The sequence below is a fragment of the Platalea leucorodia genome (assembly GCF_965183815.1).
Source record: "Platalea leucorodia genome assembly, chromosome: 1".
NCBI lineage: Eukaryota > Metazoa > Chordata > Aves > Pelecaniformes > Threskiornithidae > Platalea > Platalea leucorodia.
In genome coordinates, this window is record NC_138823.1 from 93,784,457 (window position 1) to 93,811,562 (window position 27,106).

Here is a 27,106-nt window from a genome sequence, read left to right on the forward strand (position 1 = left end):
CCCTAGCCATAGATAGGGCATGAGACATGCATGTTGGCCGCCGTCTCTTGCTCCCAGGAAGCCAGACCTACGTCACCCCCCTTTGCAACAGGGCCCTGGGGGCTCTTCTTTACAATCCCTGTGCAGCACGGCAGCCTGGGCTCAGGGGGCCCTAGAAGAAGGCACCAGCCCAGACAGGCTGGCAAGACCACGCTTCTCACTGAGGCTCTGCATTACATGGTACACTTCTAAAGAGTTATTGGTGGGCTCGTAAACCGTTTACCATTTTTTTAAAGGAATATTTATTTAACAGAAGACTAGTTTGCTCAGAACCAGAGGTCAGGATCAATTACAAAAAGTCTACCCTGTGTATAATATCGATCCTTAAGACACACTGTTTACACCTTTAGCATGTTGATATGCTGACTGGCCATTAACCGATATACTGTTAGTACCCAAGAAAACTGGTATCAGTTTCATGCTAAACACTTTATGCACCTTGGAGAACTATGTAGTATTTCACTTTATTTCACTCTCTGAAATAAACTCTTCTGGTGGCATAAAACCAGCAGTTGCCATTAGGCTCAAACAAAATGTTTCAGTATAGAAATACAAAACCAGGCACACCAAAAATTCACAAACATTTTAACAATGGTCAAAGTTGAAGACGGCAAAGGCTGAAAGAACAGGCAAGGATAGAGTAATACTGCTCTCCATTTTACCCACCAACAATCTGTGGTTTAGAAACTTCCTATGTCTCCACGTGTGACAGGTCTCAATGTACTTTTCCTCCACTTGCTTGTCTAATTCCTTTTTGAAGTCATTTATGCTTTCAGTTCCACCATATCCTATGACAATGAGTTCCACTACTTAACTGTGCTCCTTATGGAAACTAAACAATATTATAACCTTTCTTTTGTTTGTTTAAAGCCTGCTGTCTGTCAACGTTATTGGATAACCTATAGTTCTTGTTTCATGAGAAGTACGGGGTAATTCACCTCCTTCTGTTCACAGCTTTGTAGACTTCCATCATATCCCCACTCTGTCACCTCTTCTCAAATTTGAAGTGTCCTTTTTTATTTAACCTTTTTCTTAGAGAAGCTGTTCAACGATTTACATCCTTGTCCTTTATTTGTGTGCTTTTAAATTCTATTATATCCTTTCTGAGATAGAGAGACCAGAATTGTGCACGCTGTATTCAAGATGGGGTGGTGCTCCTTTCTTCTCTTCTCCCCTCCTTTCCTAATAATATCTAACATTCTCACTGCTGGTTTTGCCCACTACTTGGCACTGAGCTTACATGTTCTCAGAACTGTATCAATAGCCTCAAAATCTCCTTCCTAAGTGGTAACTGCACTATCGTATGTGACGATAGTGAGGACTGCATTTTCCTCACATCCACTTCTTCACATTTATCAGCCTTCAATTTCATCTGCCACTTTTCTGCCTGAATGCATGTTGCATATTATGTCAAGGCTAATTATAAGTTTTATATTATAAAGCAGACTATGGAGAACTATCTTTTGAATTGCTGGTGAAGAAAGAATAAGCAGAACAGCAAATAAAGTAATTTTCATTTTGTAATTCTTGTGTCAAATGTAGGAAGCTAAAAACTCTTACCTGATATTTTAACTGGACTTTGAAAGCTTGGCTGAATCTTATGGACATTGTCATTTTTTAGAACTTGGTCCAAAGGAGATCTCTCAAAGAATGTGAGGACAACTTCAGATCTTGAATACTTGAGAAAAAGAAACAGATATCTGGTTTTACCAGTAGTTTGCTTTGTCCCTCTTCTCCCTTTTCGCCCCTTCGTAATACAACAGAAAGACTTATTACAAGCAACAGCCTGGAGACGTCATTAGATGGTTCTGGCACTCAGCACTTCCCCAAGATACCCAATAAATTGCTGCTTCTTTTAGAGTTTGGCAAAGCCCATCACTTTCTAATCTCTGTGTGTGTCACCATCAAGGAGGAGTCAGGCTGGGTTAAATGTGGAACTTGGCTTACTCACCTTCCAGGGCATGTTTATAATAGTCTTCAGAAGCTTTTCCACTTCATTAAGTCTGGCTTCTATATCATGGGCTTCTTTAATTGTGATGAGCCCTAGAAACAAAGTAAACAGATCGTGAGCATAGACAAAAGCACACTTTCATGTGCACACACACTTCAGCAGCCAGAAGCAGCTGCTCAAGAAGCTGTGGAACGCCCTCAGATATCATGCCTCCCAGAAATGTCTTTTAACCCACACTGATGACAACGCGTGTACCCCAAACTGAGGCTGGTGTAGTTACAAGCAGAGTTGCAAGCCTGACACAAATTCAGCTGTTTATGATCATATTTAGGAGTTGCAAGACGAGCAGAAGTAGAACCACCTACTCCCTCACCCATGGTTTCACTACACAGCATTCCCAGCAGTGATAATCAAGCAGCCTGTTTTCTGCTTTCAAGAACCATGATTCATCCTTTTTTCTGTCAATAAAAAGCAAAAGAAAAACCAAAAACCAACAACCCACAGATAAGAGGAAAAGACTAAACATAAGCTAAACAAAAGGCTTTGAGGGCAGTCTTGTATTTCTCTGAATGTAAGCCCCAGTGAGAAGCCTAAGGAAGATTTCTCAGCATCATGTTCTTCAAGTGCAAAACATCTTCTTGGATTTTTTTGTTGTTGTTGTTTTTGGTTTTTTAATCACTGAACTATGACAGTGCTGCAGAAGAGATTAAAATGGAAATTTTGCTGTCCGGTGTCCAGAATGATGCATTACAACGCTTCTAATTTTGAATTGCTCAGCATGGGCATCTGCAACTGTAATGCTATATTTCGTATGCATAACTTGCAGGACATCTGTAACTTCCCTCTCCCCTGGCAGACTCAGGGAAATATAGCACAGGTTATATGCACATACAGGGAATATGAGGAGAAGTAAACCCCAAAAATCTTACATCCCTCTAGCAGCCCTTTTATTTCTGATCTTTGTAACCTACTTCTTCTAACCCAATCATCGTTTCACATCTACATTTGGGCAGCTTTTCCAAGGAATAGAATGCGCACATGAAAATAAAATACCTAAGAAACTATTAAATTTAACAAGCTTCACTGGTAAAAAGAAATACAAAAAGCTGGAGCAGAAAAAGACCTAATAAATCAAAAGCATCAAAACCAAAAATCTGCAAAGCAGTCTGTGAGAAACCACTTCAACATACTGAAATTGTGTTAAACTCTAAGTGCGTCTTCATCTCCCAATTCAAAAGGCAAACATACAGAAAGAGCCATCAAACGTGCACAGCGTGAGGACAACATCCACAAACAGCTTCAGTCTGCATCAACCCTTGCTGTTTGTTACCGACAGGATATGATCCCATACAAACTTCCCAGACAAAAGTGTAACTTTGAAGCTGTCAGCTCTCCTCCAATTACAGCTCTAAATAAAACACATTTTTCTCCGGAGCAACCAGGTTTACTTGATGGTTGTCCCACAAAAGTAGTCTGGTTGCATAGGCCTTCCTATTGCTCGACAGCCCCTCATTTTGCCTGTTTTTGTCAGCATTGCTACCACCTCGCCTCGGTACAGCTCGCTCCCTCTTACGCCAGCAGAGCAGAGTACACCAACAGGCATACAAGGAAGGCAAGCAGCATATCCCGCCTTGACTGACGTGCACTACAATTGGGAAGTTTTGCATAGAAATTCTCTGAAAGGCTGTAAACACGAATTAACTCATCTGCATGGGTCCACAGACTGCATATTAGCTGGGTTGCGCTTGATGTTATGGACCTGAATTGCAGACCAGCACCCTTCATCTTCCTAACTACTGGGTGAGAGCAGGCCTGGGTGGATCTGCTTCACCCCTCCACAAATATGTTCCCATCCCACATCTGAATGAAGTTCAAACCTTCCCAAAAAAGTGTTTTCATCTTCCCTAAAAAGAAGCTGCCAATGGCCCCACGGCTCAGACACCCACCTATGACGTTAGAAACACACTGTCGCCCTGCCGTAGCCCACATCAGAGAAAACAGAGCTAGCCACCCCGGTGCCGGCTACCGTGGGGTGCCTCCACTTCTCCCGCTGGTCTTGCTCCAGGCCACGTATCAACACTGACACAGTCAGGGCAGAGACTGCCCGACTGCAGCTCCCACCTTGCAGGCAAACACCTCATCGCTGACCCGCCCCGGGATTCAGCATTCAACTGCCCTCTCTCAAATCCGCCCTTGACCTCGGACCCTTTTCCAAATAAGCATTTACTGTTGCAACTAGTATTTTACCAGGAAGAGGGATACTCTCAAAAAAATGAAGATATTCAGACTGGGAGGGGGGGGTGTGAAAGAAAAACAAAAGAAAAAAAACACCTCACCAACACTGAGCATTCGTCCTGTGAGGAAAACCAGCCAAGCAGTGAGGATTTTCTCTCATTAGTAATCAGGGAAAGCATCTGCAGCTCCACAATGCCTTTTTATGCTTCAGCAAGAGAAGTCGGACAAGGCTGCCAGCCTGTCGCACTGTCACAGATCACCCAGTAGGAGGTTTTACAGCTTCTTGCATTCACCAGGACTTTCCAGCTCTGGTATATTCCTCCTTCCAGCTCTTGGAAAGGCACCAGCCGTGCAAACCCACACTCTGACTTGGAAACTGGCACAGATGACTTGTAACATCTGACATGAAAAAAACGTTTCTTAGTGAAGCTTTTAGTAATATCAAACCCAAAAGGCAGACGGCGTAGGAAGGAGAGTGACACATCTGCCTGGACAGCTTCCTATATACGTGCTTCATGATTACAGATGCACAGCTTTGGGGTGCAAAGCTGCTGACCTTACATGAATTCCCCGTACAGGGAATTCAGTTTGGCTAGGCTAAAGCTTCACTTTTCATATGTCTACAGTCCCAATACACAGAAACCACTGGACTGGCTCTCTATATATTGAACCCTGTAATTTCTTCTTCAATAGCTGCAGTTTGTAAGGCCCTCATTTATCTTAATTCTACAAGTCTGTTTTTAAGAGTTAACAGATGCCCTCCTGGTTTTCAGTTAGTTGTAGCCTATGATCCCACAACCCGAGGGATTGCTCACAAGCCCACAGCCACGCTACCCGGAGCAAGGCACTGCCTGCCCAAGCAGCCGGGAGGAGCGGAGGCCTCAGTCCCTCCTTTCAGCGCGGGCTAACTAGCTGCTGTCATCGACCACAGCACATACGTGCATGAGGAACACTGTGGTTTCACAAGGTGAAGTCTCCAGTGGCAACACTGGTGTAAGGCGCTCACACCCTCCCCTGCAACTCATTTCCTCTCCCGCACCACAACACAGGGCCGCCTCTGCTTTGCAAGCACAATTAGGTGAGCAGCGGGGAATACCTCCAACCACTCCTGTCAAAAGCTTCACCTCAGGAAACCCCAACCTTAGCACAAGAAGCAAGAGACTGCAGGTTAGGATGCCCGATTCAAACACCTTTCTCACCCAGGTATTAGGTATTCATGCAAGCAGCCCGACTGAGTTTGAGCGGGAATCAGGACTTGTGTAAAGAAGGGCCACAGAACTGCACCCGAACTTTCCATCTCTATTCTTTACTTTGTGGGGGTTTCTGCCCCGCCTGTCGTCTTTTTCCTGTTTGGAAGCTTTGACAAGGCAGAGAGAAAGGAAAAAAAAAAAAGCCAGAGACTGGTATAGGATCTCCAGATGCTGGAAATGCCTGGACAAACAGACACAAGGCACATGCCAGCTGATTCTGCAGACAGACTCCAGCACCTCCAACATCCATTAACCCTGGCACCAACGCACCAGAGTTCATGGGACTCCCTGACCACATATGCAGCATCCATACAGCAGCGACAACACGTCCTGAGGCTGTCGTTTCTCTGCCCACGGACCATAAATATGTACCTATTTTTCCATCTGGGGCTTTTAGACCCCAAAACCCCATATTCAGACAGTTTGCTATAAAACAAAAATAAGACATCAATAAAGCAACCAGTAGCCTAGAACCAGCTGCACTTTCTTCCACTTGTTCAGTCATGCAACAGAGCTGAGCTCAGCGCTGGGAAATCTCTCCGTGAGGTCATGGTGAAAGGCTGTTCTCATGCCTTTTCCTCTGCCCCGGTCCCTGTCTGACTGCTAATGGAAAACATGCACAAACTCCTCCCAGGAAAACTTTGCTCTCTGTCTTGTTACTTGTACTGTGCTTGGACAATCAACTATCATTTCAAGTGATTTAAATGCTATAAACACCTATGTTTATAGGGCTCGAGGTAAACTGGAGCCCCACTGGCTCCTTTTTACCACAAACTATGTTGCCAAATACCACAAACTTCTAAGATTTCTTCACCCTGTGCACAAGGGAGCCCACACACTCGGTGACACGAGGGACAGTACAGGCACACCGCCTAACCCAGGGTGGCAGTGTATTTGCTTTTAGCAGGGTTCTGCTGTGTGCACAAGCCCCGTAATCAGCGACCTCATTTTAAGAAAGGAGGAGGCAATCCCTTTGACATCTCCTCTGCCCCTTTCCTGAGCAAAAGCCCCAAGCAGAGTCCTTAAGACTGGATGAAAAGGATTTGCCTGCAGTTTGAGACCACGCATACATAGCAACTTCACGCATAGCAACACACGTCTGGAAAAACACGGCACAAACAGCACCAGAGGCCTGCAGCATCCTTCCTGCTCTGGGACCCTGGTGCCGGAGCAGCTGCAGGAGGCTGAGCGAGCAGGCCAGCAGCTGTGTACCTGGCACGCTGGCTCACCGCGTGGGAGAGGGGCCCAGAGCTGCAAACGAGCAGGAAACGAGCTCAGCAGAGGAGGAGAACGAACTGGGGCCAATTCCTGATGTCAACACACAAGCCTTGGTAGGCCTGTCCTATTACTGCCATGTGAGCCACCAAAACTGCGACTCGTGACATTTTGACAACCGCAGATAACGCGCTGCATGCTTCTACCAAACGAAGCGGGACAGGAATCGCAGCACGTGCTCCATGGCTCGTCATGAAATCACAATGCAGTCCTGACGGTCGGTGTCCATGATGAGCACGTCGTCTCAACAACCCTCTAGTGCCTTTCAAGGAAGAGTAAGTTCATGCCTAAGTCAAATAAGTCTCATATGCCATCTCTCAATGATCACACATAGAAGTCTCTTTTCTCTGGACATGTGTTGCTATGTACAAGTCCTTTTGTATACAGGATCTCAAACTGTGGGCAAACCCTAGTTCTCCAGTGTGAAGGACTCCACTTCAGGCTTGTGGTCAGGAGAGGAACAAAGAATGTCCAAGAGATCTCCTACTTTCTCAAAATCAGTGCAATATGTATAGAAGGCTGAGCAAGAGCAGAAGCCAAGGTGTACTTTCTGAAGATGTGTGCAAGATGGAATGGCAATACTCCTAAATGCTGTGTATTTCAGTATGTACATGAAGATTATTGCATTGAGCCCTCCTCACCTAATCCTCTCTCCATCCCCTATGGAAAGACTGTAGAGTAGATATCAAAGTGGAAAAAGTAGTAGCAAATAAATCCAGGGAGAAATCTTGCTGTGTTCTGCTAAGCCACACTGCAAGAAAGATTTAAGGCCTATAGATTCAGATCTTGAGCCCATCCTTATCTCTTTGCACAAGCCCATGAGCAGCAGTTAGGGATTTCAAATCTTTAGGGAAGACACATAAGCTGTCTGGCACAGAAGACTGCTACTCTGCTCTCTCTTGACCAGACTGTATGGCTTCAACAGGAGATATGCTCCTTTTTCCCAGTTACAGCATTCATTAACACTGCAGTGCTCAATCTTTTTTATCTTGTACTCTCATGCCTCCTTCTTTCCCTCAGATATGTTCTAACCGACCCATGGGCAGACACACAATTCAGGAGGCAGATGGAGCAGGAAGGTCCCAGCCACAAGAGGACAAAATCACAGAATAACGTCCAGTGGAAGAGATTTCAGGCAGTCATTTGGTTCATCCAAAGAAGGACCAAGTCCAAAGCCAGATCAGGCTGCTGATCTGTCATGTCACCATGTCAAGGTGACTTCTGAATATCCCCGAGGACTGATATTCCACAGAATCATGCAGGAACTGAAACTACCCAGCTGGGACGCGGACCAGGGCTGAAAGGTGGCAACTCGGCCCAGTGATTTCTGCTGCTTTGCTCCTTTGCACTGCTTCCCATTTCCTCCCTCTGCTGAACTGGGCCCTTCTCAATACCACTTCAGCTGGCGTCTTTTCCTGCTTCATGGCCATGACGCCTCTCCCCCCCAGCAGCTGCCCTGGTAGCTTCCCACCTCCCCACAGACACACGTTCCCTGAACCTCGCTGCCTGGGAACTATGGCATTAGCCATCTTAGACTGGACTCTGGGGAGACCAAAAGAGCTCCCACCTACAGCAGCCTCCTCTCCGACGGAGGAGAATAGGATAAAAGGTTGTTAGAAGGACAAAGGAATACTCAGTGGTATGTAAAGACAGGAAATTTTAAAAAAAAAACAAAACCAAACGAAAAACACAGCAGATGGGAAAGCTTGTTTCACACAACTTTTCTTCAAAAACTCTGCAGAAATAACACCACAGGAATCCCTTAAGTCCAAAGAGCTGATAAGATCCAGACAAGGGCAGATAATTACAGGCAATCAGGGATATCAGATCTCCAATTACTAGGGACCAGGACTGTCACTTTTCTGTTCTCTGCTGGTTATTTATGCTGCCTTCTGCAGCATCTGGTTCTCATCATTACGGATAGGATCCCAGAGCCAGCTACAGCACTGGTCTGACTTAGTCTGGCAGCTCTGGCAACTCCTCTTTGGTGCCTCTTGCCTGACGCTACAACAGCCCTGTCTTGGGGCAGACACACTTGCCCCTTCCCCTCAGGGGGAAATTCATCCATCTCATATGACAAGGGTCACTACAGTCTCTAAAGCCTTTACAAAGGGTTTACTATTTATGCAATATCACTGACAAGATCCATCTTGGTGGCATTACTCAGGGAGAAGCTAAAAGGATACAACGGAGTTGAAAAGAGAAGTGCGGGGAGGTGGATTTTTGAAATTTGTTACATGTTGTGCTGCTCTTCTTAAACTTGATGTTGAGGAACAAAATAGGGACAGGTTTTTTTAAGAGGTATGAGTATCCAAGGTGCATGTAAGTCACTCCACACTTTTAGAAGTCCCACTAGGTAGCAATGAGCATATTGAACATACTGAGAGAAATCTCTTAGATGCAGAAAGAAAGAGAGAGAGCTTTCAAAACCCTGCCCACACTGCACACCCTTAGCTCTAACACAGGCCATTTCTTCTTTTGCAGTTCATATGCAGTAGATGTAAAAATACAGACAGAGCAAAGTCCTATCCAAACAACTGTCCAACTGAAATCCCCCAGAGCAGGGATTGTGACCGTGACCACCTGAGGACCCTGGCACACCCGAATACCTGTGCAAAGCACAGGGGGCAAGTTAAAAGCTGAAAAGTCCAGACCCTCCAGCGGATAGGTTTTCCACACATGTATTATTTAGTTATGGGACTTCCTAGGATCTCTGGAGGGCAGACGGCACCTCCTGGTGACAGAACTCAGCAGATAGGCTTTCGCCACGGAGCTCCCTGTCTTGATGCCTGATGAGCCACAAGAAACAAAAAGATGTCAAAGAAGCACAAGATAAAAGCAAACAAAGCAGGCAAAGCCTGATGAAAAATGCAAGCCCCTACAACCATTTTTAGCGCTCGTTTCTTATCAGGTGAGAACTGTCACGAAAAAAACCACCTCATTTCCATTCCTTTCCACCAAAAGCCTCTCAGACACATTGCCTTGGTCCACCACAAAAAGACAACTTGTGCCTAGCTTTATAACGACAGAGTCAGCTTCATTTATCTCCATTATTACCGATGACCCATGAAATTCAGCTAATAGAAAACAAACCCAGAAGCCCCAAACTTAATTTTGGTTATACAGCACTACTAGAGCCTGATAACCAAGAGCTGCATCCTTTGTCTGCCAGACAGAAGCTCTGAACAAGCTCCACTAATGAACTGTTGACAATGTCAACAATAGAAAGAGCACAATAGATGCAGTGTATTTATCTGTATTGTGACAGCACCGAAACAGCTGCTGTCTGTGGAAACCACTATGCTGCTTCTGTAGAGCTCCCTCTTCTCATAAATCACACTCCCAGATGGTCCTGTAAACAACAACAACACTGTAATGTGGCATATAGAAAACCGTAAGTTATGAATGTGACATTTGCAAGCAAACACAATGTTCCTGGGCCGGCTCTTCAGGATCTGCCTTCTGCCTTGGGCAAGTCCTTCCAACGGCAGCCCTGGAGTGGCTTCCCATGTGCTTCCTGGTGCAGAGCCACTTGGACACAGAAAACAACTGATCGTCTGCTTCTCGCATCAAGCAACCACGCCGGAGGGCAGGCACAAGCCTCAGAGCTAGAGCTCAGCATTAGGTCATCTGAGAGGGACTGATCAGGGTCTGCTGCAGGTGAAGCGACCACCTCTACGCTACGAGGCAAGCCACAGACGCAAAGTTTCTATAGGAAATCTCCACTGCTACTGGAGAACTTCTACGGACGGACAGAGGTTGAGTGCCAGCAAGGCAGAAGGGAACAGAAAAGTTCTAGAGAGCCACAAATAACCACGGATGGGAGCAAGCTGGTGAGCGAAACCTGGAGGCAAAGAAAGGGAACAGAAAGCGGTTCAGAGAAAGCAAATTGGAGAAGCAGAGAGAAAATAACAGAAAGAAGAGCAAGGGGAAAAAAGGCCACAACAGAGCAGAATGAGTCAGAGGAGGCATGGAAAGAAGGAAGGGGGAGGAAAATGAGCACTTTGGGAAGAAAGGGCCAATCTAGTACCAAAAAAAAAAAAAAAAATCTGTAAGACAGAAGAGAGTTTCTGACTTGACAGCTCAGAGTAGAGTATCAGAGCAGGACCAGGTGCTACACATAGGCGCAATATGAACAGCAACATTGGAAGAGCATCTGAGCCTCTGTTCTGATGACAAAGGCGACAAAACAGGGGCAGAGGACGATTGCCAGAAACCACCCTGCCACTCCAAGGGCAAAACAAATCCCAGCTTTGAAAGGCCACTAATGCGCTCCTCAGGCTTCCTGGGCCAGCACTGATGGGGCTGATCCTGCCCACACTGCGGTCAGAGGCAGGTGCCTGACTGCTGCCTGCACTGAAGCTGGATAAATCCAGCTTAAAAAATAAACAAATTTATCCTTCTTCTAGGATAAATCTCAGATGAGAACATCTCAGAAGTAGTATTTAGAGAAAATGGGGGGAGAGGGGGAGGAGAAAGAGTACTTACCCAGGTTTATACTTCACTTCCAGTGTCTATTTGGTCTGTTGCAACTATTTCTAAATCATCAATTTTAAGTTGGCTTCTAAGTCCGTAGTGCTGCCTTTCTCAGGAAGACTGATTTAAATACAAAAGTTGTTTACTTTGCATATAGAAACAGTTTATTAACATTAGGCTGTGCTCTAGCTCTGCTAAGAGTGAACTAGTCTGTGTTTTTCTGTGATCCTCTTCTGTGCATTTGCCTAGAGCAAGGGATGGGCACATTTCAGACACAAATAAAACACTAGCAAGATACTAGTAACATCACCGTGAATCATATTTAGTCACCCTGCAGGTACACACATATCTAACCTTGTTTACCAGCTTACTAGTAAGATGCCTTGCGTTGTTGAACACCCTTGGCCCTTAGCATGACAGTACGCTCCAGGTGCAGAGTGCCCTTTGCCACGTGTTCGTACTAGTTATCAAAGACAAGAGCAGATTGTGTGAACGCCATACGCTCCCCGGGACCTCCTCTCTTCTCCTAGCAAAGAAAGGGTAAGATGAACAGCCACTGCAGAACACTATACCTCCCATCCCCTCCTCTCTAATCTCAAAGCACTCAGCAGCTCCAAGAAATACGGAGAGGGAGAGCGTTGGGGAAGTTGGTCCAAGGGGACAAGGGGTGGAGAGAGGAAAGGAGAGGATAGTTTGCTGGTGCTGAGCAAGAAAAGGAGCACGTTCCTGCTCAGTAGGAGCTGTTTGTTGAAACCAGCAATAATGGTAACAACCAACTCTTTCTAATATTGCTGACGTTTTCAAAAAAAATAAATCTTCTTTTAAAAAGTTAATAACATCAAATAGCTCACGCTTTCACTCCTCAACCATATCCCTTAAATGTAAGTACTGCAGCTTGACTGAGCTGTAGGATAATGTTAGTCCTTTTAATGCTCCTTAAGCAAATCTGTAGGGACTTTGGAGTTCTTCAATGCAACGCAAATTTGGTTTGCGACATTTTACCACTTCCTCCAGATAAAAGGCCCAGCTAATATTCACCTTCTTTCAGAAAGCCTAACACATACACATATACAAACTCACATACATATGCATACACATTTGTATGTATATAAAAATACTCACACACAAACGTATATGAGTGAATGCTAGCACACACGGGAGTGTGCTTTTGTCAGGTGTTTTTGTTGGGTTAAGTATATTGAGCTTCACTGTAGGCAGCAGGACATCTGCTTTTAAATGGGACATTAAGAAACCACGTTTACCCCATCAGTTTTGTAAAGACCGGACATGCCCCATGCAATCTCTTCTTACATCCAAAGCTTTGCATCAGTGTCGCTTAGTTAAATGAGATTTTTATGTTTCAACTTTGTGAAGTTACACAAGGCTGTGGCCAGTCACTTTAAAGTGCTGGTATGGCGAAGTGTTCTCTACGCAGAGAAGCACACTCTGCAAAGTAATTTTCTTTAGAGCAGGCGCAGCGTAATTTTAAACAGAGTATTACTGAAATTGTGAAGCGCACTGTGATTGCTTAGAAACTACTCCTGATTTTTATTCTGTCTCTGTTGCAAAGTTAACCCCCAACCCCTCACCAAGCTGAACAGATCACGATCTGCTTATATTGGGTTTCGATTTTTCAAATCCTGGACTGATGCTTTGCTCATTCCCGATTCTACTGAAGTCAGTACGCCTGTTCCTGAGATAAGGGTAAGTGAAGGTCGCTCGCTCCAGGTCTTAGGCAGGAATTGAGCGTCGCAGGCTGAGGATGCTTACTCTGCCCCAGCTGTTCATCCACTAACGGTGTATGCTAGCTAGGACTGTCAAGTAAAGCCAGTGCAAGGGACTATAGTCCCATCTGGCTCCAGCTGCACAAATGATGCCTCAGAGAGATGTGAAAACAGGTTAATACTTTGCAAAAGCCGTGGCAGGTCTTGAGGCAGGAACTATGCTCACTTGAGAGAGGTGCTGAGGAATGAGAACGGCTTTGGGTCGCGCAGGGGCTCCTGTGCCTAGGCGATGGGGAGGGAGCAGGGAGCACGCTGTGACGGGCAGGAGGCCAGGGCCAGCAAGGACCAAGTCTGTCTGTGGCCAGACCCAGCACGCACCCCAGCCCAGCTGCCAAGCTGCTCTTCAGAGCCCCATAAAGCCAACAAGCACAAGGACTACCGGCACCCTGAGAAGTCAAATTTTAGTCATAGTGGCAGGTGCTGTGCCCTGCAAGCCACAGGCAGGCTCGCTCCAGACCTAGCCAGCATCCTCAAAAGCCAGGGCCCACATGCCATATACACTTAAAGGCCATGTTATTTAGAATTTAGTGCTGCTCGGGACTACTAAAAATAATGCTTGGTAGGGCACCCACAATAGGTAATAAATTTTCGCAGTATTTTAGATCCCGGGTCAGCCACCTAATCGCGTGAGACACTGTCTAAGCACACAGCAGAGCTGAGGGACGGGGTGCGGGATCTGCAGGAACAGCCAGAGGACTCCCCCGCTCCCAGCCCGCACCCAAGCTGGGGGGAGGCAGCCCAGCGCCCTCCGGCACCCCGCGCCCCGGAGCGGGCGGCCAGGGGGCGGCCAGGCTGCCGGCGGCCCTGCGCCCATCCCCGCCGGCTGCAGGGGGCACTCGGGGCCCGCGAGTGGCGGCGGAGCTCCCCGGGCCCGGCGGGGCCGAGCTGCCGCCTCCCCGCCGCGGCAAGGGGAAAAGCCCAGCGCCGGGGGACGCCCGCCGGGGAGCGGGCTGCGGCTCCCGCCGCCGCGGCGGGAGGAAGGTAAGGAGAAAGAAAGGTATAGGCAATTTAAAACGAGGCACAAAAACCACCCCCAAAACCCTAAGCACCCCCCCGAGGTCAGGGATCTGGCAGGACAACAGAAGACGACCTGTCTCACTTCAAGCACCCGTCGGAGAACATCCTTGGGCGGGGGAGACCCGCTGGGGCTGCCGCCGCCCGCCGGGAGCAGCGCCCTGTCACCCAGGCAGGGCCCAGGAGTAAGCCCGCTGGATTTACACCGGCACGCAGGGTGGAGAAGCAGCCCCCAGAATGTCAGGAGGCAGACCCTCGGCAAGGGGGGGTCGCACTAGCAGGGTGCGAGGCGAAGTGAGAGCAGGGGAGAACTTCTCCGTCCTCTCATCGAGGAAAACACGCACAAAACACCAGCTTCTCCCCGTTACTGGTCAATCAAATCATTTCTGTGGTTACTCAAACAGCCGGGGAGACTGGAAGTGCCACGCACACGTCCATTTCCAGAGGAGCGGATGCTCCGCACCACTGAAAATATTTTAGAGCAAAACATGCAACTGTATCTAAAAAATACCCCGAAAGTTAAACAAACGAAAACCAAACCCCAAGACAGCCTAACAGGTACATTCTGCTTCTGCACAGAGAGGCCCGAGCATGGGCAACATCCCCCAAATTGGGTTAATCCACTTCAGAAACGAAAAGAGAAAACACGGCTCTGACCGCTGGTGCAATTCCCCTGTTTTGCAGAAGTTATGCGAGGAATTATGCCAGCTCCCAGAGTCGCTCCGTCCACTGGCAAGCGCCGCTGCCTCTTTTTTTTTCCCCCTCTTCTCCTTGTGGCAAACAACATACCAACACGCGGAGATTTTTCAGCTACAGCCCTTCTCCTGCCAACACCCCCCCAGCCCTCCCCCGAGAAGGCTCGGGGAGGCCGGAGGCAGCGGGGAGGGGCAGCGCGAACAGGGACCCCTCCGCCTCCCCAGCCCAGCCCGGAGCCCCCCGGCCCCGCGGAGCTGGGGGCAGCGGCGGGGCTGGGGTCTCCCTCCCGCGGGAGCCCGGGGCTCGCCCGCCGCGCCCCCCCCCCAACCCCCGTCCCGGGCTGCGGGGCAGCCCTTCAAAACCACCCTATATTTACCAAATACATACAACAGAAATCAGCAACCCGGGTGGAGTTTCCGACCGCAAAACGCCCCCGTAGCTTTCCAGCCCCCCCCGCCCCGTCCGGCTCCGCAGCGGCTCCGGCTCCTCATCCCCCTTCCCTCCGCCGGGGGGGACCCCCCGCCCGCCCCCGCCACCCCGGGGAAGCGGCAGCGGCTGGAAGCCCGCCCGCCCGCCCGCTCGCCAGCAGCGAGAGCCGGAGCCGCGGAGGCTGCTCAAACCTTGGAGCAAGGGGGAGCGGGAGAGCTCGGGCCGGTCCTCGGGGAAGGAGTCGAGGAGCCGCTTGAAGAGGCGGCCGAGGTCGGAGTAGCTGCGGTGCAGGTAGAGGATGTTGCGGTCCGACCACTCGGTGCGGATCTCGTAAAACTCCTCCTCGTCGCCCCGCCGGCTGATGATGAGCCGCCGGATCCCGTTCACCCAGCAGCCCCGCACGTACATGTTCACCAGCGAGGTGCCCTCAAACACGGCCGAGGCCATCCCGCCGCCGCCCGCGCATCCCCCGCCGCTGGCGGAGGGCGAAGCGCACCGCCCCGCGCCGCCGCGGCCAAGTTAAGAGGAGGAGGAGAAGGAAGGAGGAGGAGGAAGAAGAAGAGAGAAGGAGGGTGCCACCCGCCGCACGGCCCCCCCCCCGGCCCGGCCCTGCCCGCCGGGGCTGTGCCGCCTCCCGGCGCTGGAGGGAGGGAGGGCCCGCCGGCGCCTCATAGACGGCGGCGAGGGGCCGGCCCGGGCACCCCAGCCCCTGCTCGGCCGAGCCCCCGGCACCCAGCAGGGCGGCTCTCGCCCCCTCCCGGGGCGGGGAGCAGGGTGGCTCGGCCCCTTCTTCCCCGGCGCCGCGGGCAGGCCGAGCCCCTCCCGTCCACGGCGGGGGGGAGCGGGGCTTCCCGCGGCCGCTCTGACCCCCCCGGCCCCGCGGCCAGCGCCCACCCCCTCCGCCAAACGCGGTCCCCGCGGCGGGATCCTCCTCTTCCTCCTCGGGACGATTTCGCAGACGCCACAGACAGGACGAGGAAATTTTTTTCCCCTCCCAGTGACCCCAGAAGTTTTTTTCTTTTATTTTTCTTTTTTCTTTTTAAAAAAAAAAAAAAAAAAAAAACTTCCAGCCGGGCCAGCTGAGGGAGGAAGGGAGGGAATTGCTTTCGCCGCCTCCAGCTGCGGCATGCGAGGCTGTCAGCCCCCAGCCGCGCAGACGGCTGCAGGGCATCCCTCTGTGCCCTGGGCAGCCTACACGGGGACCCGGCTGCCGTGCCGGGCTCTCCGGGGAGAGGGAGGGCCATCACGGAGAGGAACAGCAGGAGACAGGGAGAGCGCGGCTGGTGCCTGGGACTCCTTCGGCCTTTTCGTAATAGGCCGGTGGGACGCCATCCCTGAGGGAGCCTGCAGCAGCACCGCATGCGGGAGGGAGATGGGGAGATGGGGAAGCCTAGGCTTGCAAACACAACCCCTCCTTCCCACGGGGACCCCAGGCACTGTCCTAGGGCACGGAGAGCGGGGCACTGGGAGAGCCGGCGGGGGCTGCAACAGTCGGAAGCGGTCACCTGGCAAAGCCGGAGACACACTGTAAAGCAAGGAAAGGTGTGGGAGACAGCTGGATGCCTGAAAATGCCTAGAAGCTGCAAGGTTAAGATACACACGGTGAAGGTGAAGTGAATGACAGCGCGGTGGTGCGGGATGCATCGTCCGGGACGGGCCTCTGCTCGATGGCAGCGGCCTCCGGCGCCGGGCTTTCTGCTGCAGAGGGGCTCGGAGGGAGGCGGTGGGCGACGTCCCGGGGCCATGCCGTGGCCTGGGGCGGGAGAGACCCTTCCCCTTTGTATCACTTGGGGAGGTTGGAGGTCATGGCACTCACACTACATACTATCAGATTTAAGCCGTTTTTTCGCCAGCGTGACATCTGTGGCTCGGGAAGCCAGGAATTCACACGGTGACAATTCAGGTGCTGTTCAACTGGTCAGGAAAGTCAGCAGAGCCCAGAGACAAGGCCACCTTTATGGGTATCAGCCAAAAAGCGATGCTTGGAGAACATCGCAGCTGGATCAGCTTGGGACAGTACAAATAAGCACGGCGGGGGGTGGGCACAGAGGTGAGAGATACTTAATAGTTTTCTGTAAAGTGCATGATGAAATAACCAAATCACACTGTTTTCAATAGAAAACATGTCGGTAGTAACTACCTAAATCCACGTGCCTCTGTGCTAAACCAACTCCAAACTAACAAATGCAATGATGTCCCTATCTCCCTATTCAAATACATAATTGTGTATTTTATCAATTTAACTTCTACATAACAAAACTGGTTTTAGTTCTCTTTGAAGCACAGTCATATGTAAAGAATGCAAACAACTGAGCCCCATCTCTCCGAACAGAAAGGCACGTGCCTGTTTACTGCAGCCTTGCTCTACAGCACCTGCAGACATTTCTTTAGAGAAATCTGCATTTTTTAAAACAGGACGGGCGATACTCAAGATGTCGGAGTGGATCCTGAGGCGCTCAGCACCGATTCCTACCAAACCAACTTCCCTGAGAACAGTGCTGGGCCCGTGGCAGAGATACAAAACCAGACAAAGCAAGCAACCTGAAGGCACACGCTTTCCAAGGAGAGCTGTGTGCCCCTGCCCGGAGCAAAGCGTGTGGCAGAGGCCCACCCACTTCACCTTGGATCACCACAAAAAGGGTTTTCACATCACTGTTGGGCTAGACACCTCCCGAGTACCCCATATTAGCTGTTCGGAGTATTCAGCGTGGCTTCACAGGAAAGGAATTGTTGTGAACCTTTGTACTGTAGGAAGCTCTCCACACAGCTCCTTTTGTTCGGGGCAGGCTTTTGTAATCCCTCCTCTTGTTCCAGTACATGGTGGTCTTCCCAGTTCTTCCCTGCAAAAACAAAACAAGAAAATAAAATGCCTTCTCTTCTGACAGTTGCTGTGGTAACCCAAAATAACCATGTATCCTAAGGAAGCGAAACTTCTAGGAAGAGAACTGCGAGAATAACCCCCCCTTTTTTAAAGATGTCAGCCTTGCGTTGCTTCTATTTAAGCAAGGAAAGCACTTGACTTCTGCTCATTCCCACTGGTATTTTCTGCCTTTGAAATAGAATTATTTTTGCCGTTGTTGGCCTGCCCATAAACTGCGTGTCACTCAATAGACCTCCGAGGCTCTCAGCACCTTGTCAGAGCTCTGGCTTCAGCTGGGTTCTGCAAGGTCTTGGTTTGGAGGTCCTCAGCTTCTGCTGGGCTAAGGGTGGCGTGCACCATCCTGTAGGCTCGAGCATTAAATGTTTGGTTCTGTTTTTCTCTTTCAGGCTGACTGGTGCCACGCTTCCAACTTAATTAAAATATTCAAACCACGCAAACCCCTATGTGCCTGTCACTGCCTGCTCATGCAAAATGAGCCTATGCTGAAAATTCTACATCTAAAGGGCTTGAAGCTGACATACTGGCGCCGGATCCTGAGTTTTAGGAGTATGAAAGGTAGAAGTACTCCTATGCCTAACACTGCACATGCAGGATCAGTTGCTTATTCCCCCATGAGTACAATCTTGTTCCAGAAAAAGGAATCTTAATTCAGTAAGTACAGAGGTACAGCATTTTCGAATGAAAAGTAAAATGGTGGCACAGCTTTAAATCCTGCCACTGAGCATTTCTGGTGTGGCCACCCATTGCCTGTGGGCGAGTCGGTAGCCCACCACCATTTAAACTCATCTTCAGCTCAGGCAGCAGGACGTGCCTCTGTACGTCCTCTCACCACCCGGGTATGCTCCTGAGCGGCCCTATTACAGCAGCGTAATGCCGGCCAGCCATTAAATCTGGGCACAACTGCTGTTCATGAAAGTTGGGTTAGCAATAATCATCTCTTACTGTGTGGCTTGAGAAAATGCTCACGCATAGAAAATAAATTTTTGCATTAGATTAGAGGTATGCCAAGGAGGACGGTAGGACTCACAAGATTATCTGCAGCGTGGAATGTAAAATGGATGTGCAGGAAGGACGGACAGTCCCAAAGGACGTAGACATCTCCCAGATGCAAGTATCTTTTATTAACAGCACCTTTTATTGTTGCTCTACAAATTGTATCTGTCACGCACTTTACAAGTACATAGAGGGTGGGCATTTGCATTTGACAAGTTTTTTATGTGTATGCGGCATGGGCAGAGGCACTGCGCAGCAGCTGCTCTTCAGCAGAAAATGGGAAATGTATTTGCCTTTCTTTAAAGAAAGGCTGTCATTGAAACACATTTTATTCATTCTTGTGTGACGTGTAGGGTTACTATTTTCCATATTTAGGTTTTGAGACAAAAGTAATTAGTGGCAATTGCACCTTAGAGAATAAAGATGCCGACTGTGTATGTGTTTTATCCCCTTGCATTTTTGTGATCTTACTGTCTCATTGGAGTCGTAAAATACTATGGAAATGCATGCATTCTCTTGGCCACTTATTAGTTTTATTTCTACCTAACAGTTTTCCAGTCTGCATTTTAGTTTCACAAACTGGTAAACAATTTCATTCATTTAAAATACATGCAGAGTACCTACCACATACTGTTAATCAGCTTGCTGAAAGGGCTCAGGCCCTGTGAAGGTTACTCTGGCCAAAAATTTACTCTCAAGTCTTCAACTGATGCAAACGCAACCAAAGTGATGCAGCAAAATTGTCTGAATTTGAAAAGAGGCCAGGGCCAAATCACAGGGCTCAAGAAGCCCAAGGGCAGGTAACTCTTGCCTCATGCACTTGTGATGTGACCCATGGCTAGAGACACAAATGAAGTTGAATGAGCCTGGGGTTCTAACCTTGTACTGCACCGTGACACCTGTCAGCCCTGTTTTTTCAGGTTTCTTCATTGGTATAGTGGAAATGAGAGGGATACTTGCCTTCTGTCATATACAAGCAGGCTATGAAGACTTCTGAAAGCTATTTCCATACTATCTACATTTTCTCCATGTGTCCTACACCCTCCAGTCCACTGCAGCACCTTCTTTTGCCCTCACAAGTTATAAGCCCTGACAATTATCTCCCAGACTGCATCTGCATTTGGGAGGAACCTCATCTAAATGCCTAAGAAGATCTCTCCCTGTTATGGTTTGAAAGTCATTTTAGGGGTCCCTTTTGCCATTATGCCTTCAGCCCCCTTAGCAGAGAGGCATGATGATTCACCCTTTTTCTGTCCGTATCCATGAACTATGTACTTCGCAGGGTAGGAAGAGGATTTTGTACTATATTCGTAGTTAAAGTCCTCATTTTTGGCAATAGGCTTTATAGTAAGTGATAGGGAGTATCCACTACTGCAAACATGGGATAAAGAAAGTAGTTTTCATCTTAGGGAAAAAATAGATGCTAACTTTTATGAGTGTGACCAGTGAAGCTGGCAGGTTTCACTACTTCAGTTTAGATGATTAACCTCTGTAAAGGAAATAAACAGATTACTGAAATAGCAGCAGCCACGAACCAGCCAACCTGCATCTCCAGCAGAAACAGAGGTGAGAGGTGTTGCAGAGTCTCTGGGGCAGGAACACCTAAAGGCGATGATTCTCATGGAAGAGCCAAGTCAGCGCTCAAGGACAGAGGCAGGCTGTGACCTGAAGGCAGCCTGGCTTTGGCAGCAGTTATATTTTCTGCACCACAGTGACTACCCCTGCCAGGGGATCTGGGTTAAAACCATGGTATTGAGGTATGGAGCAAGAAGAACCAGCTGGGGGCAGAGAGGGGAGGTATTTCCCTTCGCTGATACTGCCACCAAAACTCAAGTGTTGGAAAATGCTGATCTGAAGAAGGAGTCTGAATAGCTTTGGTGCATCACCCTGGAAAGAGTCTGAGAGGGGCAGGAGGGGGACAATACCTGCCTTGGGGTAAGAGGCTCTCTGGTTGTTCAAGTCTTCCTTTGCCTAAGGAAGCTGACTTTCTACATTCTTGTAAATAAGCAAAAATTGCATCCAAGGAGCCTGGCTCCATTAGTAATTGCTCTTTCTAACTATTCGAGACCCAAAGATTTCATCAAGCCGCTTAACAAGTCAAGAAGTAGTCACAGCTCCCAAGCCTGGAGTCACCAAAGACCTCTTGCCTGGTGACTCTTTAAAATCGTTCCTGCCACGAAAACATGGACAGCCTGGACTCTACCATGAAGGACAGAGTCACATTTCCAGCCTCAGCTAGCAGATTCGTAAACATGGGAAACCAGAGCCTTCGCAAAGACGCTCAGTTAGCTCATTCTGCTCTGTTGCCAGTGCAGTGTTGGAATACATAAAATGCTCACCTATTGCTCAACAGTACCAAACATAATTTGGAAAGCAAGAGGGACTGAAGTTTTATCCACATACTTACACGAACAGTGAAAAGAAGATAATGAATGAGCTTTAAACAGCAGCCCACACCTCTGTAATACCTGCAAAGAGTGTGCAGCGGACACTTTTTTTTCTGTTCTCCCACAATGTGCTCCCTTCTGTTAAAAGGGTTGGGTTTTTTTTAACATGCAATCCAAAGGCAAAGCAGCTCCTCCTGTTTTAGTCTTTAGTTCATATGACAAGATTGTCCCTCCTGAACACCTCTGGTGAGAGGGAGCCCTTGCTGAAATGAGCTACTGAGTGAAATGTCCTTTCATGCTCCTGTGGGGCGGTTTGACTGCAGAAGGTTTGCATGCACAGCCAGAGCACTGCTGGGACTGTGTATTCTCACTTTGTTCTCCTCCTCTCTCCCCCAGGCTGATTCTGTGAAGTACTGAGCCCTCCTGGAGCCAATGGGAGTTAAAAAAGTGCTCAACATTCTTTCAGCTTTGGCTACTTCATAATATAGCCATTAATGTATGCACAACCTATTTTTAGAATCTGTAACATGTTTTCTGGGTAAAAAACTGCTTGAAAGATCCCTTCCTCTCCCTCAGAGTTGACATTGAATTTGATTTAATAGAAGAGCCTGAAATTCTTTCCATTAAAAAGTGTATTATAAATGCTCAAGGAGCTGTAACTGCAGTTGAAAGCTAGGTATATTCCTGCCAAAGGGTAAACTAGCTTCATCTAATAGGAGAATATTTCTAGTGGAACAGTTTACTCTTTATGAGCCTTTTTCCTGGAAACAACATAGAAAGTATATCTTCTCTACGTTTCCAGCAGAGCAAAATAAATTAAATATACCTGGAGGTTACTAAAAACAACATTGGCATAAAAATATGCAAGACAATTTATCTGCATTTTCAGACTCTTAGCCTAGTGCAATCAGCCAGTTGGGCAATAAAAGGTCCACAGTATTAGCCTTCAGTATAGTTTGTAATGATCCTTTGTATGGCCTGACACTGCAAATTTGTATTGCACACCGAAATAGAAAGCCTGAAAGTGTTCAAAAAGGCGAGCATTATTATTCTGAGTCTGCAGAAGGAGAGACAGAGCCACAGAGCAGAGAAAGCAGCTTGCCTAGGACTACAGAAAGAAGCTGTCCTAAAGGTTGAAATATTTGTAGCACTTGGCACGTGGACTTGTATACAACCCTTAGAGAACATACTGTTTTGCAGGGGGTGAAAAAAAAAAAGTCACATTGCATATGTCCACTAGAGCCATAAATGCACAACAGAGCCATTTGCACGTGCTAAGAAGTCTTAGCTTTTTTTTTTTTTTTAAAGGATGAAGCTGCTCTAATGTTCTTCCATTTTTTTTTCTCATTATTGTGAAGAAAAATCACTCAGCTTAAAAATGGTAGGCGGAGGATAATAACTTCAAGTTGGGCATTTTTTTGCTACTGTTGTAATTGGAACAAATTCTTCCTTTGCTCTCGCTACACTACCCCAGGACAAGCAATTGGCCTTGGTTTAGACACTGAAAACTCTGGCTGTATCCTAACCAGTGGTAACTCTCCCTTAAAACGTTCGAGCAGTCCAGCTGACCTGCAGTAGACCACTCGTGCTCTTAAAATTAAGGACATGCTAAGTGTTTAGCTATGTGAATATGCAGCCCTTCAACATCTGCTCAAGGCAAGGAGAAGTTCTCAATGAAAGAAATACATAAGGAAGTCACAGCAAGAGGAATGCTGAGTATGAAGGACATGCAGGATTGGACCCTGAGCCTGATGAACAAGTATTACTGAATTGCATTCATTCACATAGCAGCATCCATAAGATACAGCTCATCAGTGTTTGCTGCTTCAAATACTTCAAGTCAAAACAAGCGTGAGTGATTTGATGTGTCTACATGGCATAATTAGAGATATAAACAATGACTGCCGTTGCAGAAACTAGAGCAATATGCTAAGTAATTACCTGAGTTATTTCAGTCTGGCTATATTCTGCATCATTAGTATAATTACGGGAATTAAATTCAAGCCCATCATACCTTTGGTAGTTCAGTTTGTGCACAACAACCTCATCCTCAATTTTTATGGTGGTTCCCTGATCGCCAGGGTGGCCCATGCTCTCCCCTGTTTTTTGTTATCTGAGCCACAAAGGGAAGACCCATTCTCGAAAACAAGGTTAATTATGCTTTCATCAGAATGGCTTCAGAAGGGATTCCTTCTGAGAAACAGCAGAGTGGGGAGCCCATTCGTTCTGTTCCCTTCCTCCTTAAAAAATAAAGTAAAACCCCACAATGAATGTCTCTATTTACATTTCACAGTTCTTTTCATGCCTGATATGCCCGTGTGAATGTACTAAACATGAGTGAAGCATGAGTAATATGTGACGATTTTTCCTTTTTTTTTTTCCCTATGTTGCTCAGCATTCTATTTTTCTAACTCTTCCCAAGAGCACGAAGGAAACCATTTCCCCTGCCCCCTTCCTCTTTGTTTCTTTTTCTTCTTATTCAGGACAGGGCTTGTAGTGAATCTGTTAGGACTATTGTGCTATATTCATCAGTTCTACTTGGCGCAGCTCATGTGTGAATCGAGGCTCTTTTCTCTATGAGAAAAGATATTTCCCTTTATAGTGTTCTAAGTCAATTACTGTGTTGGCCTTATGTATTTTTTCCCTTCCAGCCAGACATATGATAAGTATTTTCCCTAAAGCCCTTTTTAGTATTTGTCATATTATAAAGACCAGAGTACCTTAAACATACATATGGTTTGGTTCATGTATACTTAACACGTACTGAAAAAGGTCATGAAAGGTAACATAGCACCTTCTTCTTATAAATAAAGGACTAGATCTAAGGGACAACTCTTATCGCTCTCAGTATAAGGAGGTTAACCAAAAGCCTACAAAATTTCTGTGTTTGCATAGGACAGTGACGGTTTCTCCCTTAAACAAATAAGGTCAGTTGCTTCCACCAAGGGCTGACTCTCAACTGAACACACTGTGAAGCCTCAGAGTAACATGAAGAGTGAAGCAAAAGACATACAGTGTTTTTAGTACAGATTGCTGGAAAAACAACCTCTACCCATGTTAAAAACCTTTGGGCTTGATTGCATAGATGCTCCAAGCACAAAAATCCTGAAACCCCACGTCACAGAGCCAATAAACACTGCAACATGGTGCGCCAACCCAAGTCATCTTGTGGGCGAGGGAGGGTCTTTACGGTCAATGCCAAAAGTCTAAGTCCTTGATTTCTGCTGCAAGCAGAGGCTATGCAGCAGAAATTGCTGCAATATCCTACTGCAAGATTACTGTAAATGCAATACATGTTTTCTTTAGGCCTCCCCAGCACAATTTTACCCCTAGTCATCACCATATAAGCCCAATGCAATCCTTAGTCCAAGATCATCTCTTCTGTTGCTTCCGTGAAACTACTAAAAATAGAAATTGATTGTATTAGAAGTTGGCAGTTGTGCATACAACCATTGACCCCAGAAAACAACTGGAAATTAAGAGACATCAAGGAGCCCTCCCCTAGAAGGACTAGGTTTTAATGGGAATAGTTAAAAAGAATTTGACTTAAAAAAATTAAAGATGCAATACAATGAGTAAGCAAAGAATGATGCAATACAGACTTCTTATGGAAAATGCATATTGTCTAAGCAGAGCCAAAAATTAACAAAAGAAATCATAAATATCTGAAGATAAAAGAAAAGGTTTCTGAAGAACTCTAGTAGGGGATTTATCAATGAGGGCTGAAAACTTTACTTAACTTCAATGCAGGGACTAACCGTCAAAGAGATTTTTCACAATCTTTGTAGATGGGAATCTCTGTATGGACAGGAGCTCATTGCTGCAGGAACACCATCTTGGTGCCAGACCCTTCTTTTATGCCAGACCCTAACAGTGTCATCACTAACATTAAATGATTTAATTATATAAGGCAAAGAGACAGGATAATACAATCTTATCTTAATCTAAGTATGGTAAAAATTGCATCCACTGGCTAGTTTGTTGATCAAGCCGCTTCTCTTCAGTTGTTGCCTGCAAAACACTAAGGCTTGTTTTTCCTCTCCTACCGCTTAGGTTTCTCAGTTGTCTTATTTCCCATTACCCTAACTCAAGCTGAGGTGACAAAAATTGCCTAGAATGGTTACTTGTAGCTGCTAAACTAGTACTCTTGTTTTTTCTCCTCCAATCTTTAGTGAACATCCTATATTAGTTCTTCTGTTATCTCATGGTAACTACTGCACTTAGGCCTACTAAAAAAGTTAAGATTAAATGAGAGGTACATACAGTTAGCTAGAAGTTTCTTATCGAAACAAGAGATGTACATTCCACTATTATGTGCAATTTTCTTTGAATTTACTGTTGGAAACCTGTTTGACAGTGTATATTCCCAGTGCATGCTCTGTTTCCAAAAAAATATATATTATGGTAATGGTTTTGTGAGGATCTGTTTTCTTTGCATTTCAGTTGCTTTCTCATAGCATTTGTGATCAAAAACCCGTAACGCTGCTTGTGCAGTGAACCTTCTGAACAAAAAGATCTGGAATTAAAAGCACTGTTAATATTACAAGGATACTGTTTGCTCACAGGGTTCCAAAAGCAAAGCAAGATTTGTTAGTTGCTGCAAGAATTTTCTAATAATTCAGCTTACAGGACTGGATAGGAATAGGGGGGGAACAGTCTTTGTGTGGACTAAAGGCAACAGGGGACGCCTTCTCGCTCAGCCCTAAAGGTATGCCCCATAAGAATTGGAAATTTTTCTGCCTCTGAACATTTTGGAGTGATGTAACTACACAAACACAGCTTCATCGGTGCAAATCACTAGGGAGCTCTGATCGCTCCCATGTACAACTATGTGTCAGCACAATTAAACACAGATGTCAATTAAAGCCCATGCAGAATTAAGCACAGAATCAGAGCTTTATAGCCAAATGTTTCAATGGAACCAGATTTTCAGTTTTCTTTTCCTTTCTAAAAGGAGTCACCAAGAAGGATCTAGAGAAGACAGAAGCATCTGCATAGATGAAAAAGAGATAAGAGACCTTGGGAAGACGTACAGGGAATAAGAAAACCGACAGTCTAAAGCTTCAAAAGCACAGCAGCATTCTTTTCTTTTTAAGCTGCACAGAAAAATCAATGCTAGGGCCCTGTATCCTCCTATCCTGAAAGGAAACAAGAAACACAAAGCAAAACAGCATAAATATCAGCCATCTGCTTGGGGGGAGCTGCCAGTCGCATGGTTCCCAATAGGTGATGGACGGACACAAGCCCGTCCTTCGCAGGTGGGGCAGCGGCAAGCTTTTGTTCCTGCCTTGCCTTGACTCACAAATGCCACCTTCTTTTGAGCAAGAAGTTGAGCAGCTTCTCTCTTTACAGTGGTTTGATTCCACCACATGCCAGAAAAAAAACAAACAACTGTCTCCAAAGTAGTTAAGAACATAACTATTTTATATATAGCCAGCAACTTGTGCAGCAGCTGAGTAAAACAAGGGAAACTCTTTCAACTTCCTCTTCTCCACAGTTTTCATTTTAAAAAAGCGTGTGTGTGGGGGGGGGGAGAGATTCAACTGCCTCCTAATTGTTCCCCAGCTTCCCGTCAAAAAGGTCTGGACCTAAATCCCAGGAAACCTCTCACTCCCTGTCTGAGGCAGGACTTGGGAGAACAATAGCTGGCTACAATCAATGGTGCTGCAGCAGAGACTTGTTAAAATACATGTTTG

General features: G+C 47.0%; 1 protein-coding gene across 1 annotated transcript in view; it reads right to left on the bottom strand.

The window, feature by feature from the left end:
• The window catches only part of PXDC1 (PX domain containing 1), a 28,699-nt gene extending 12,848 nt beyond the window's left edge, over nt 1–15,851 (bottom strand). The window contains exons 1-3 of the mRNA XM_082330117.1: nt 15,341–15,851; nt 1,991–2,082; nt 1,600–1,717 (exon numbers count right to left, since the gene is read on the bottom strand). Of these exons, the coding sequence (XP_082186243.1) occupies nt 1,600–1,717; nt 1,991–2,082; nt 15,341–15,596 (466 nt within the window). The 5' untranslated portion in view covers nt 15,597–15,851. The remainder of the gene's footprint in view (nt 1–1,599; nt 1,718–1,990; nt 2,083–15,340) is intronic.
• Nucleotides 15,852–27,106: the final 11,255 nt, after the last annotated feature.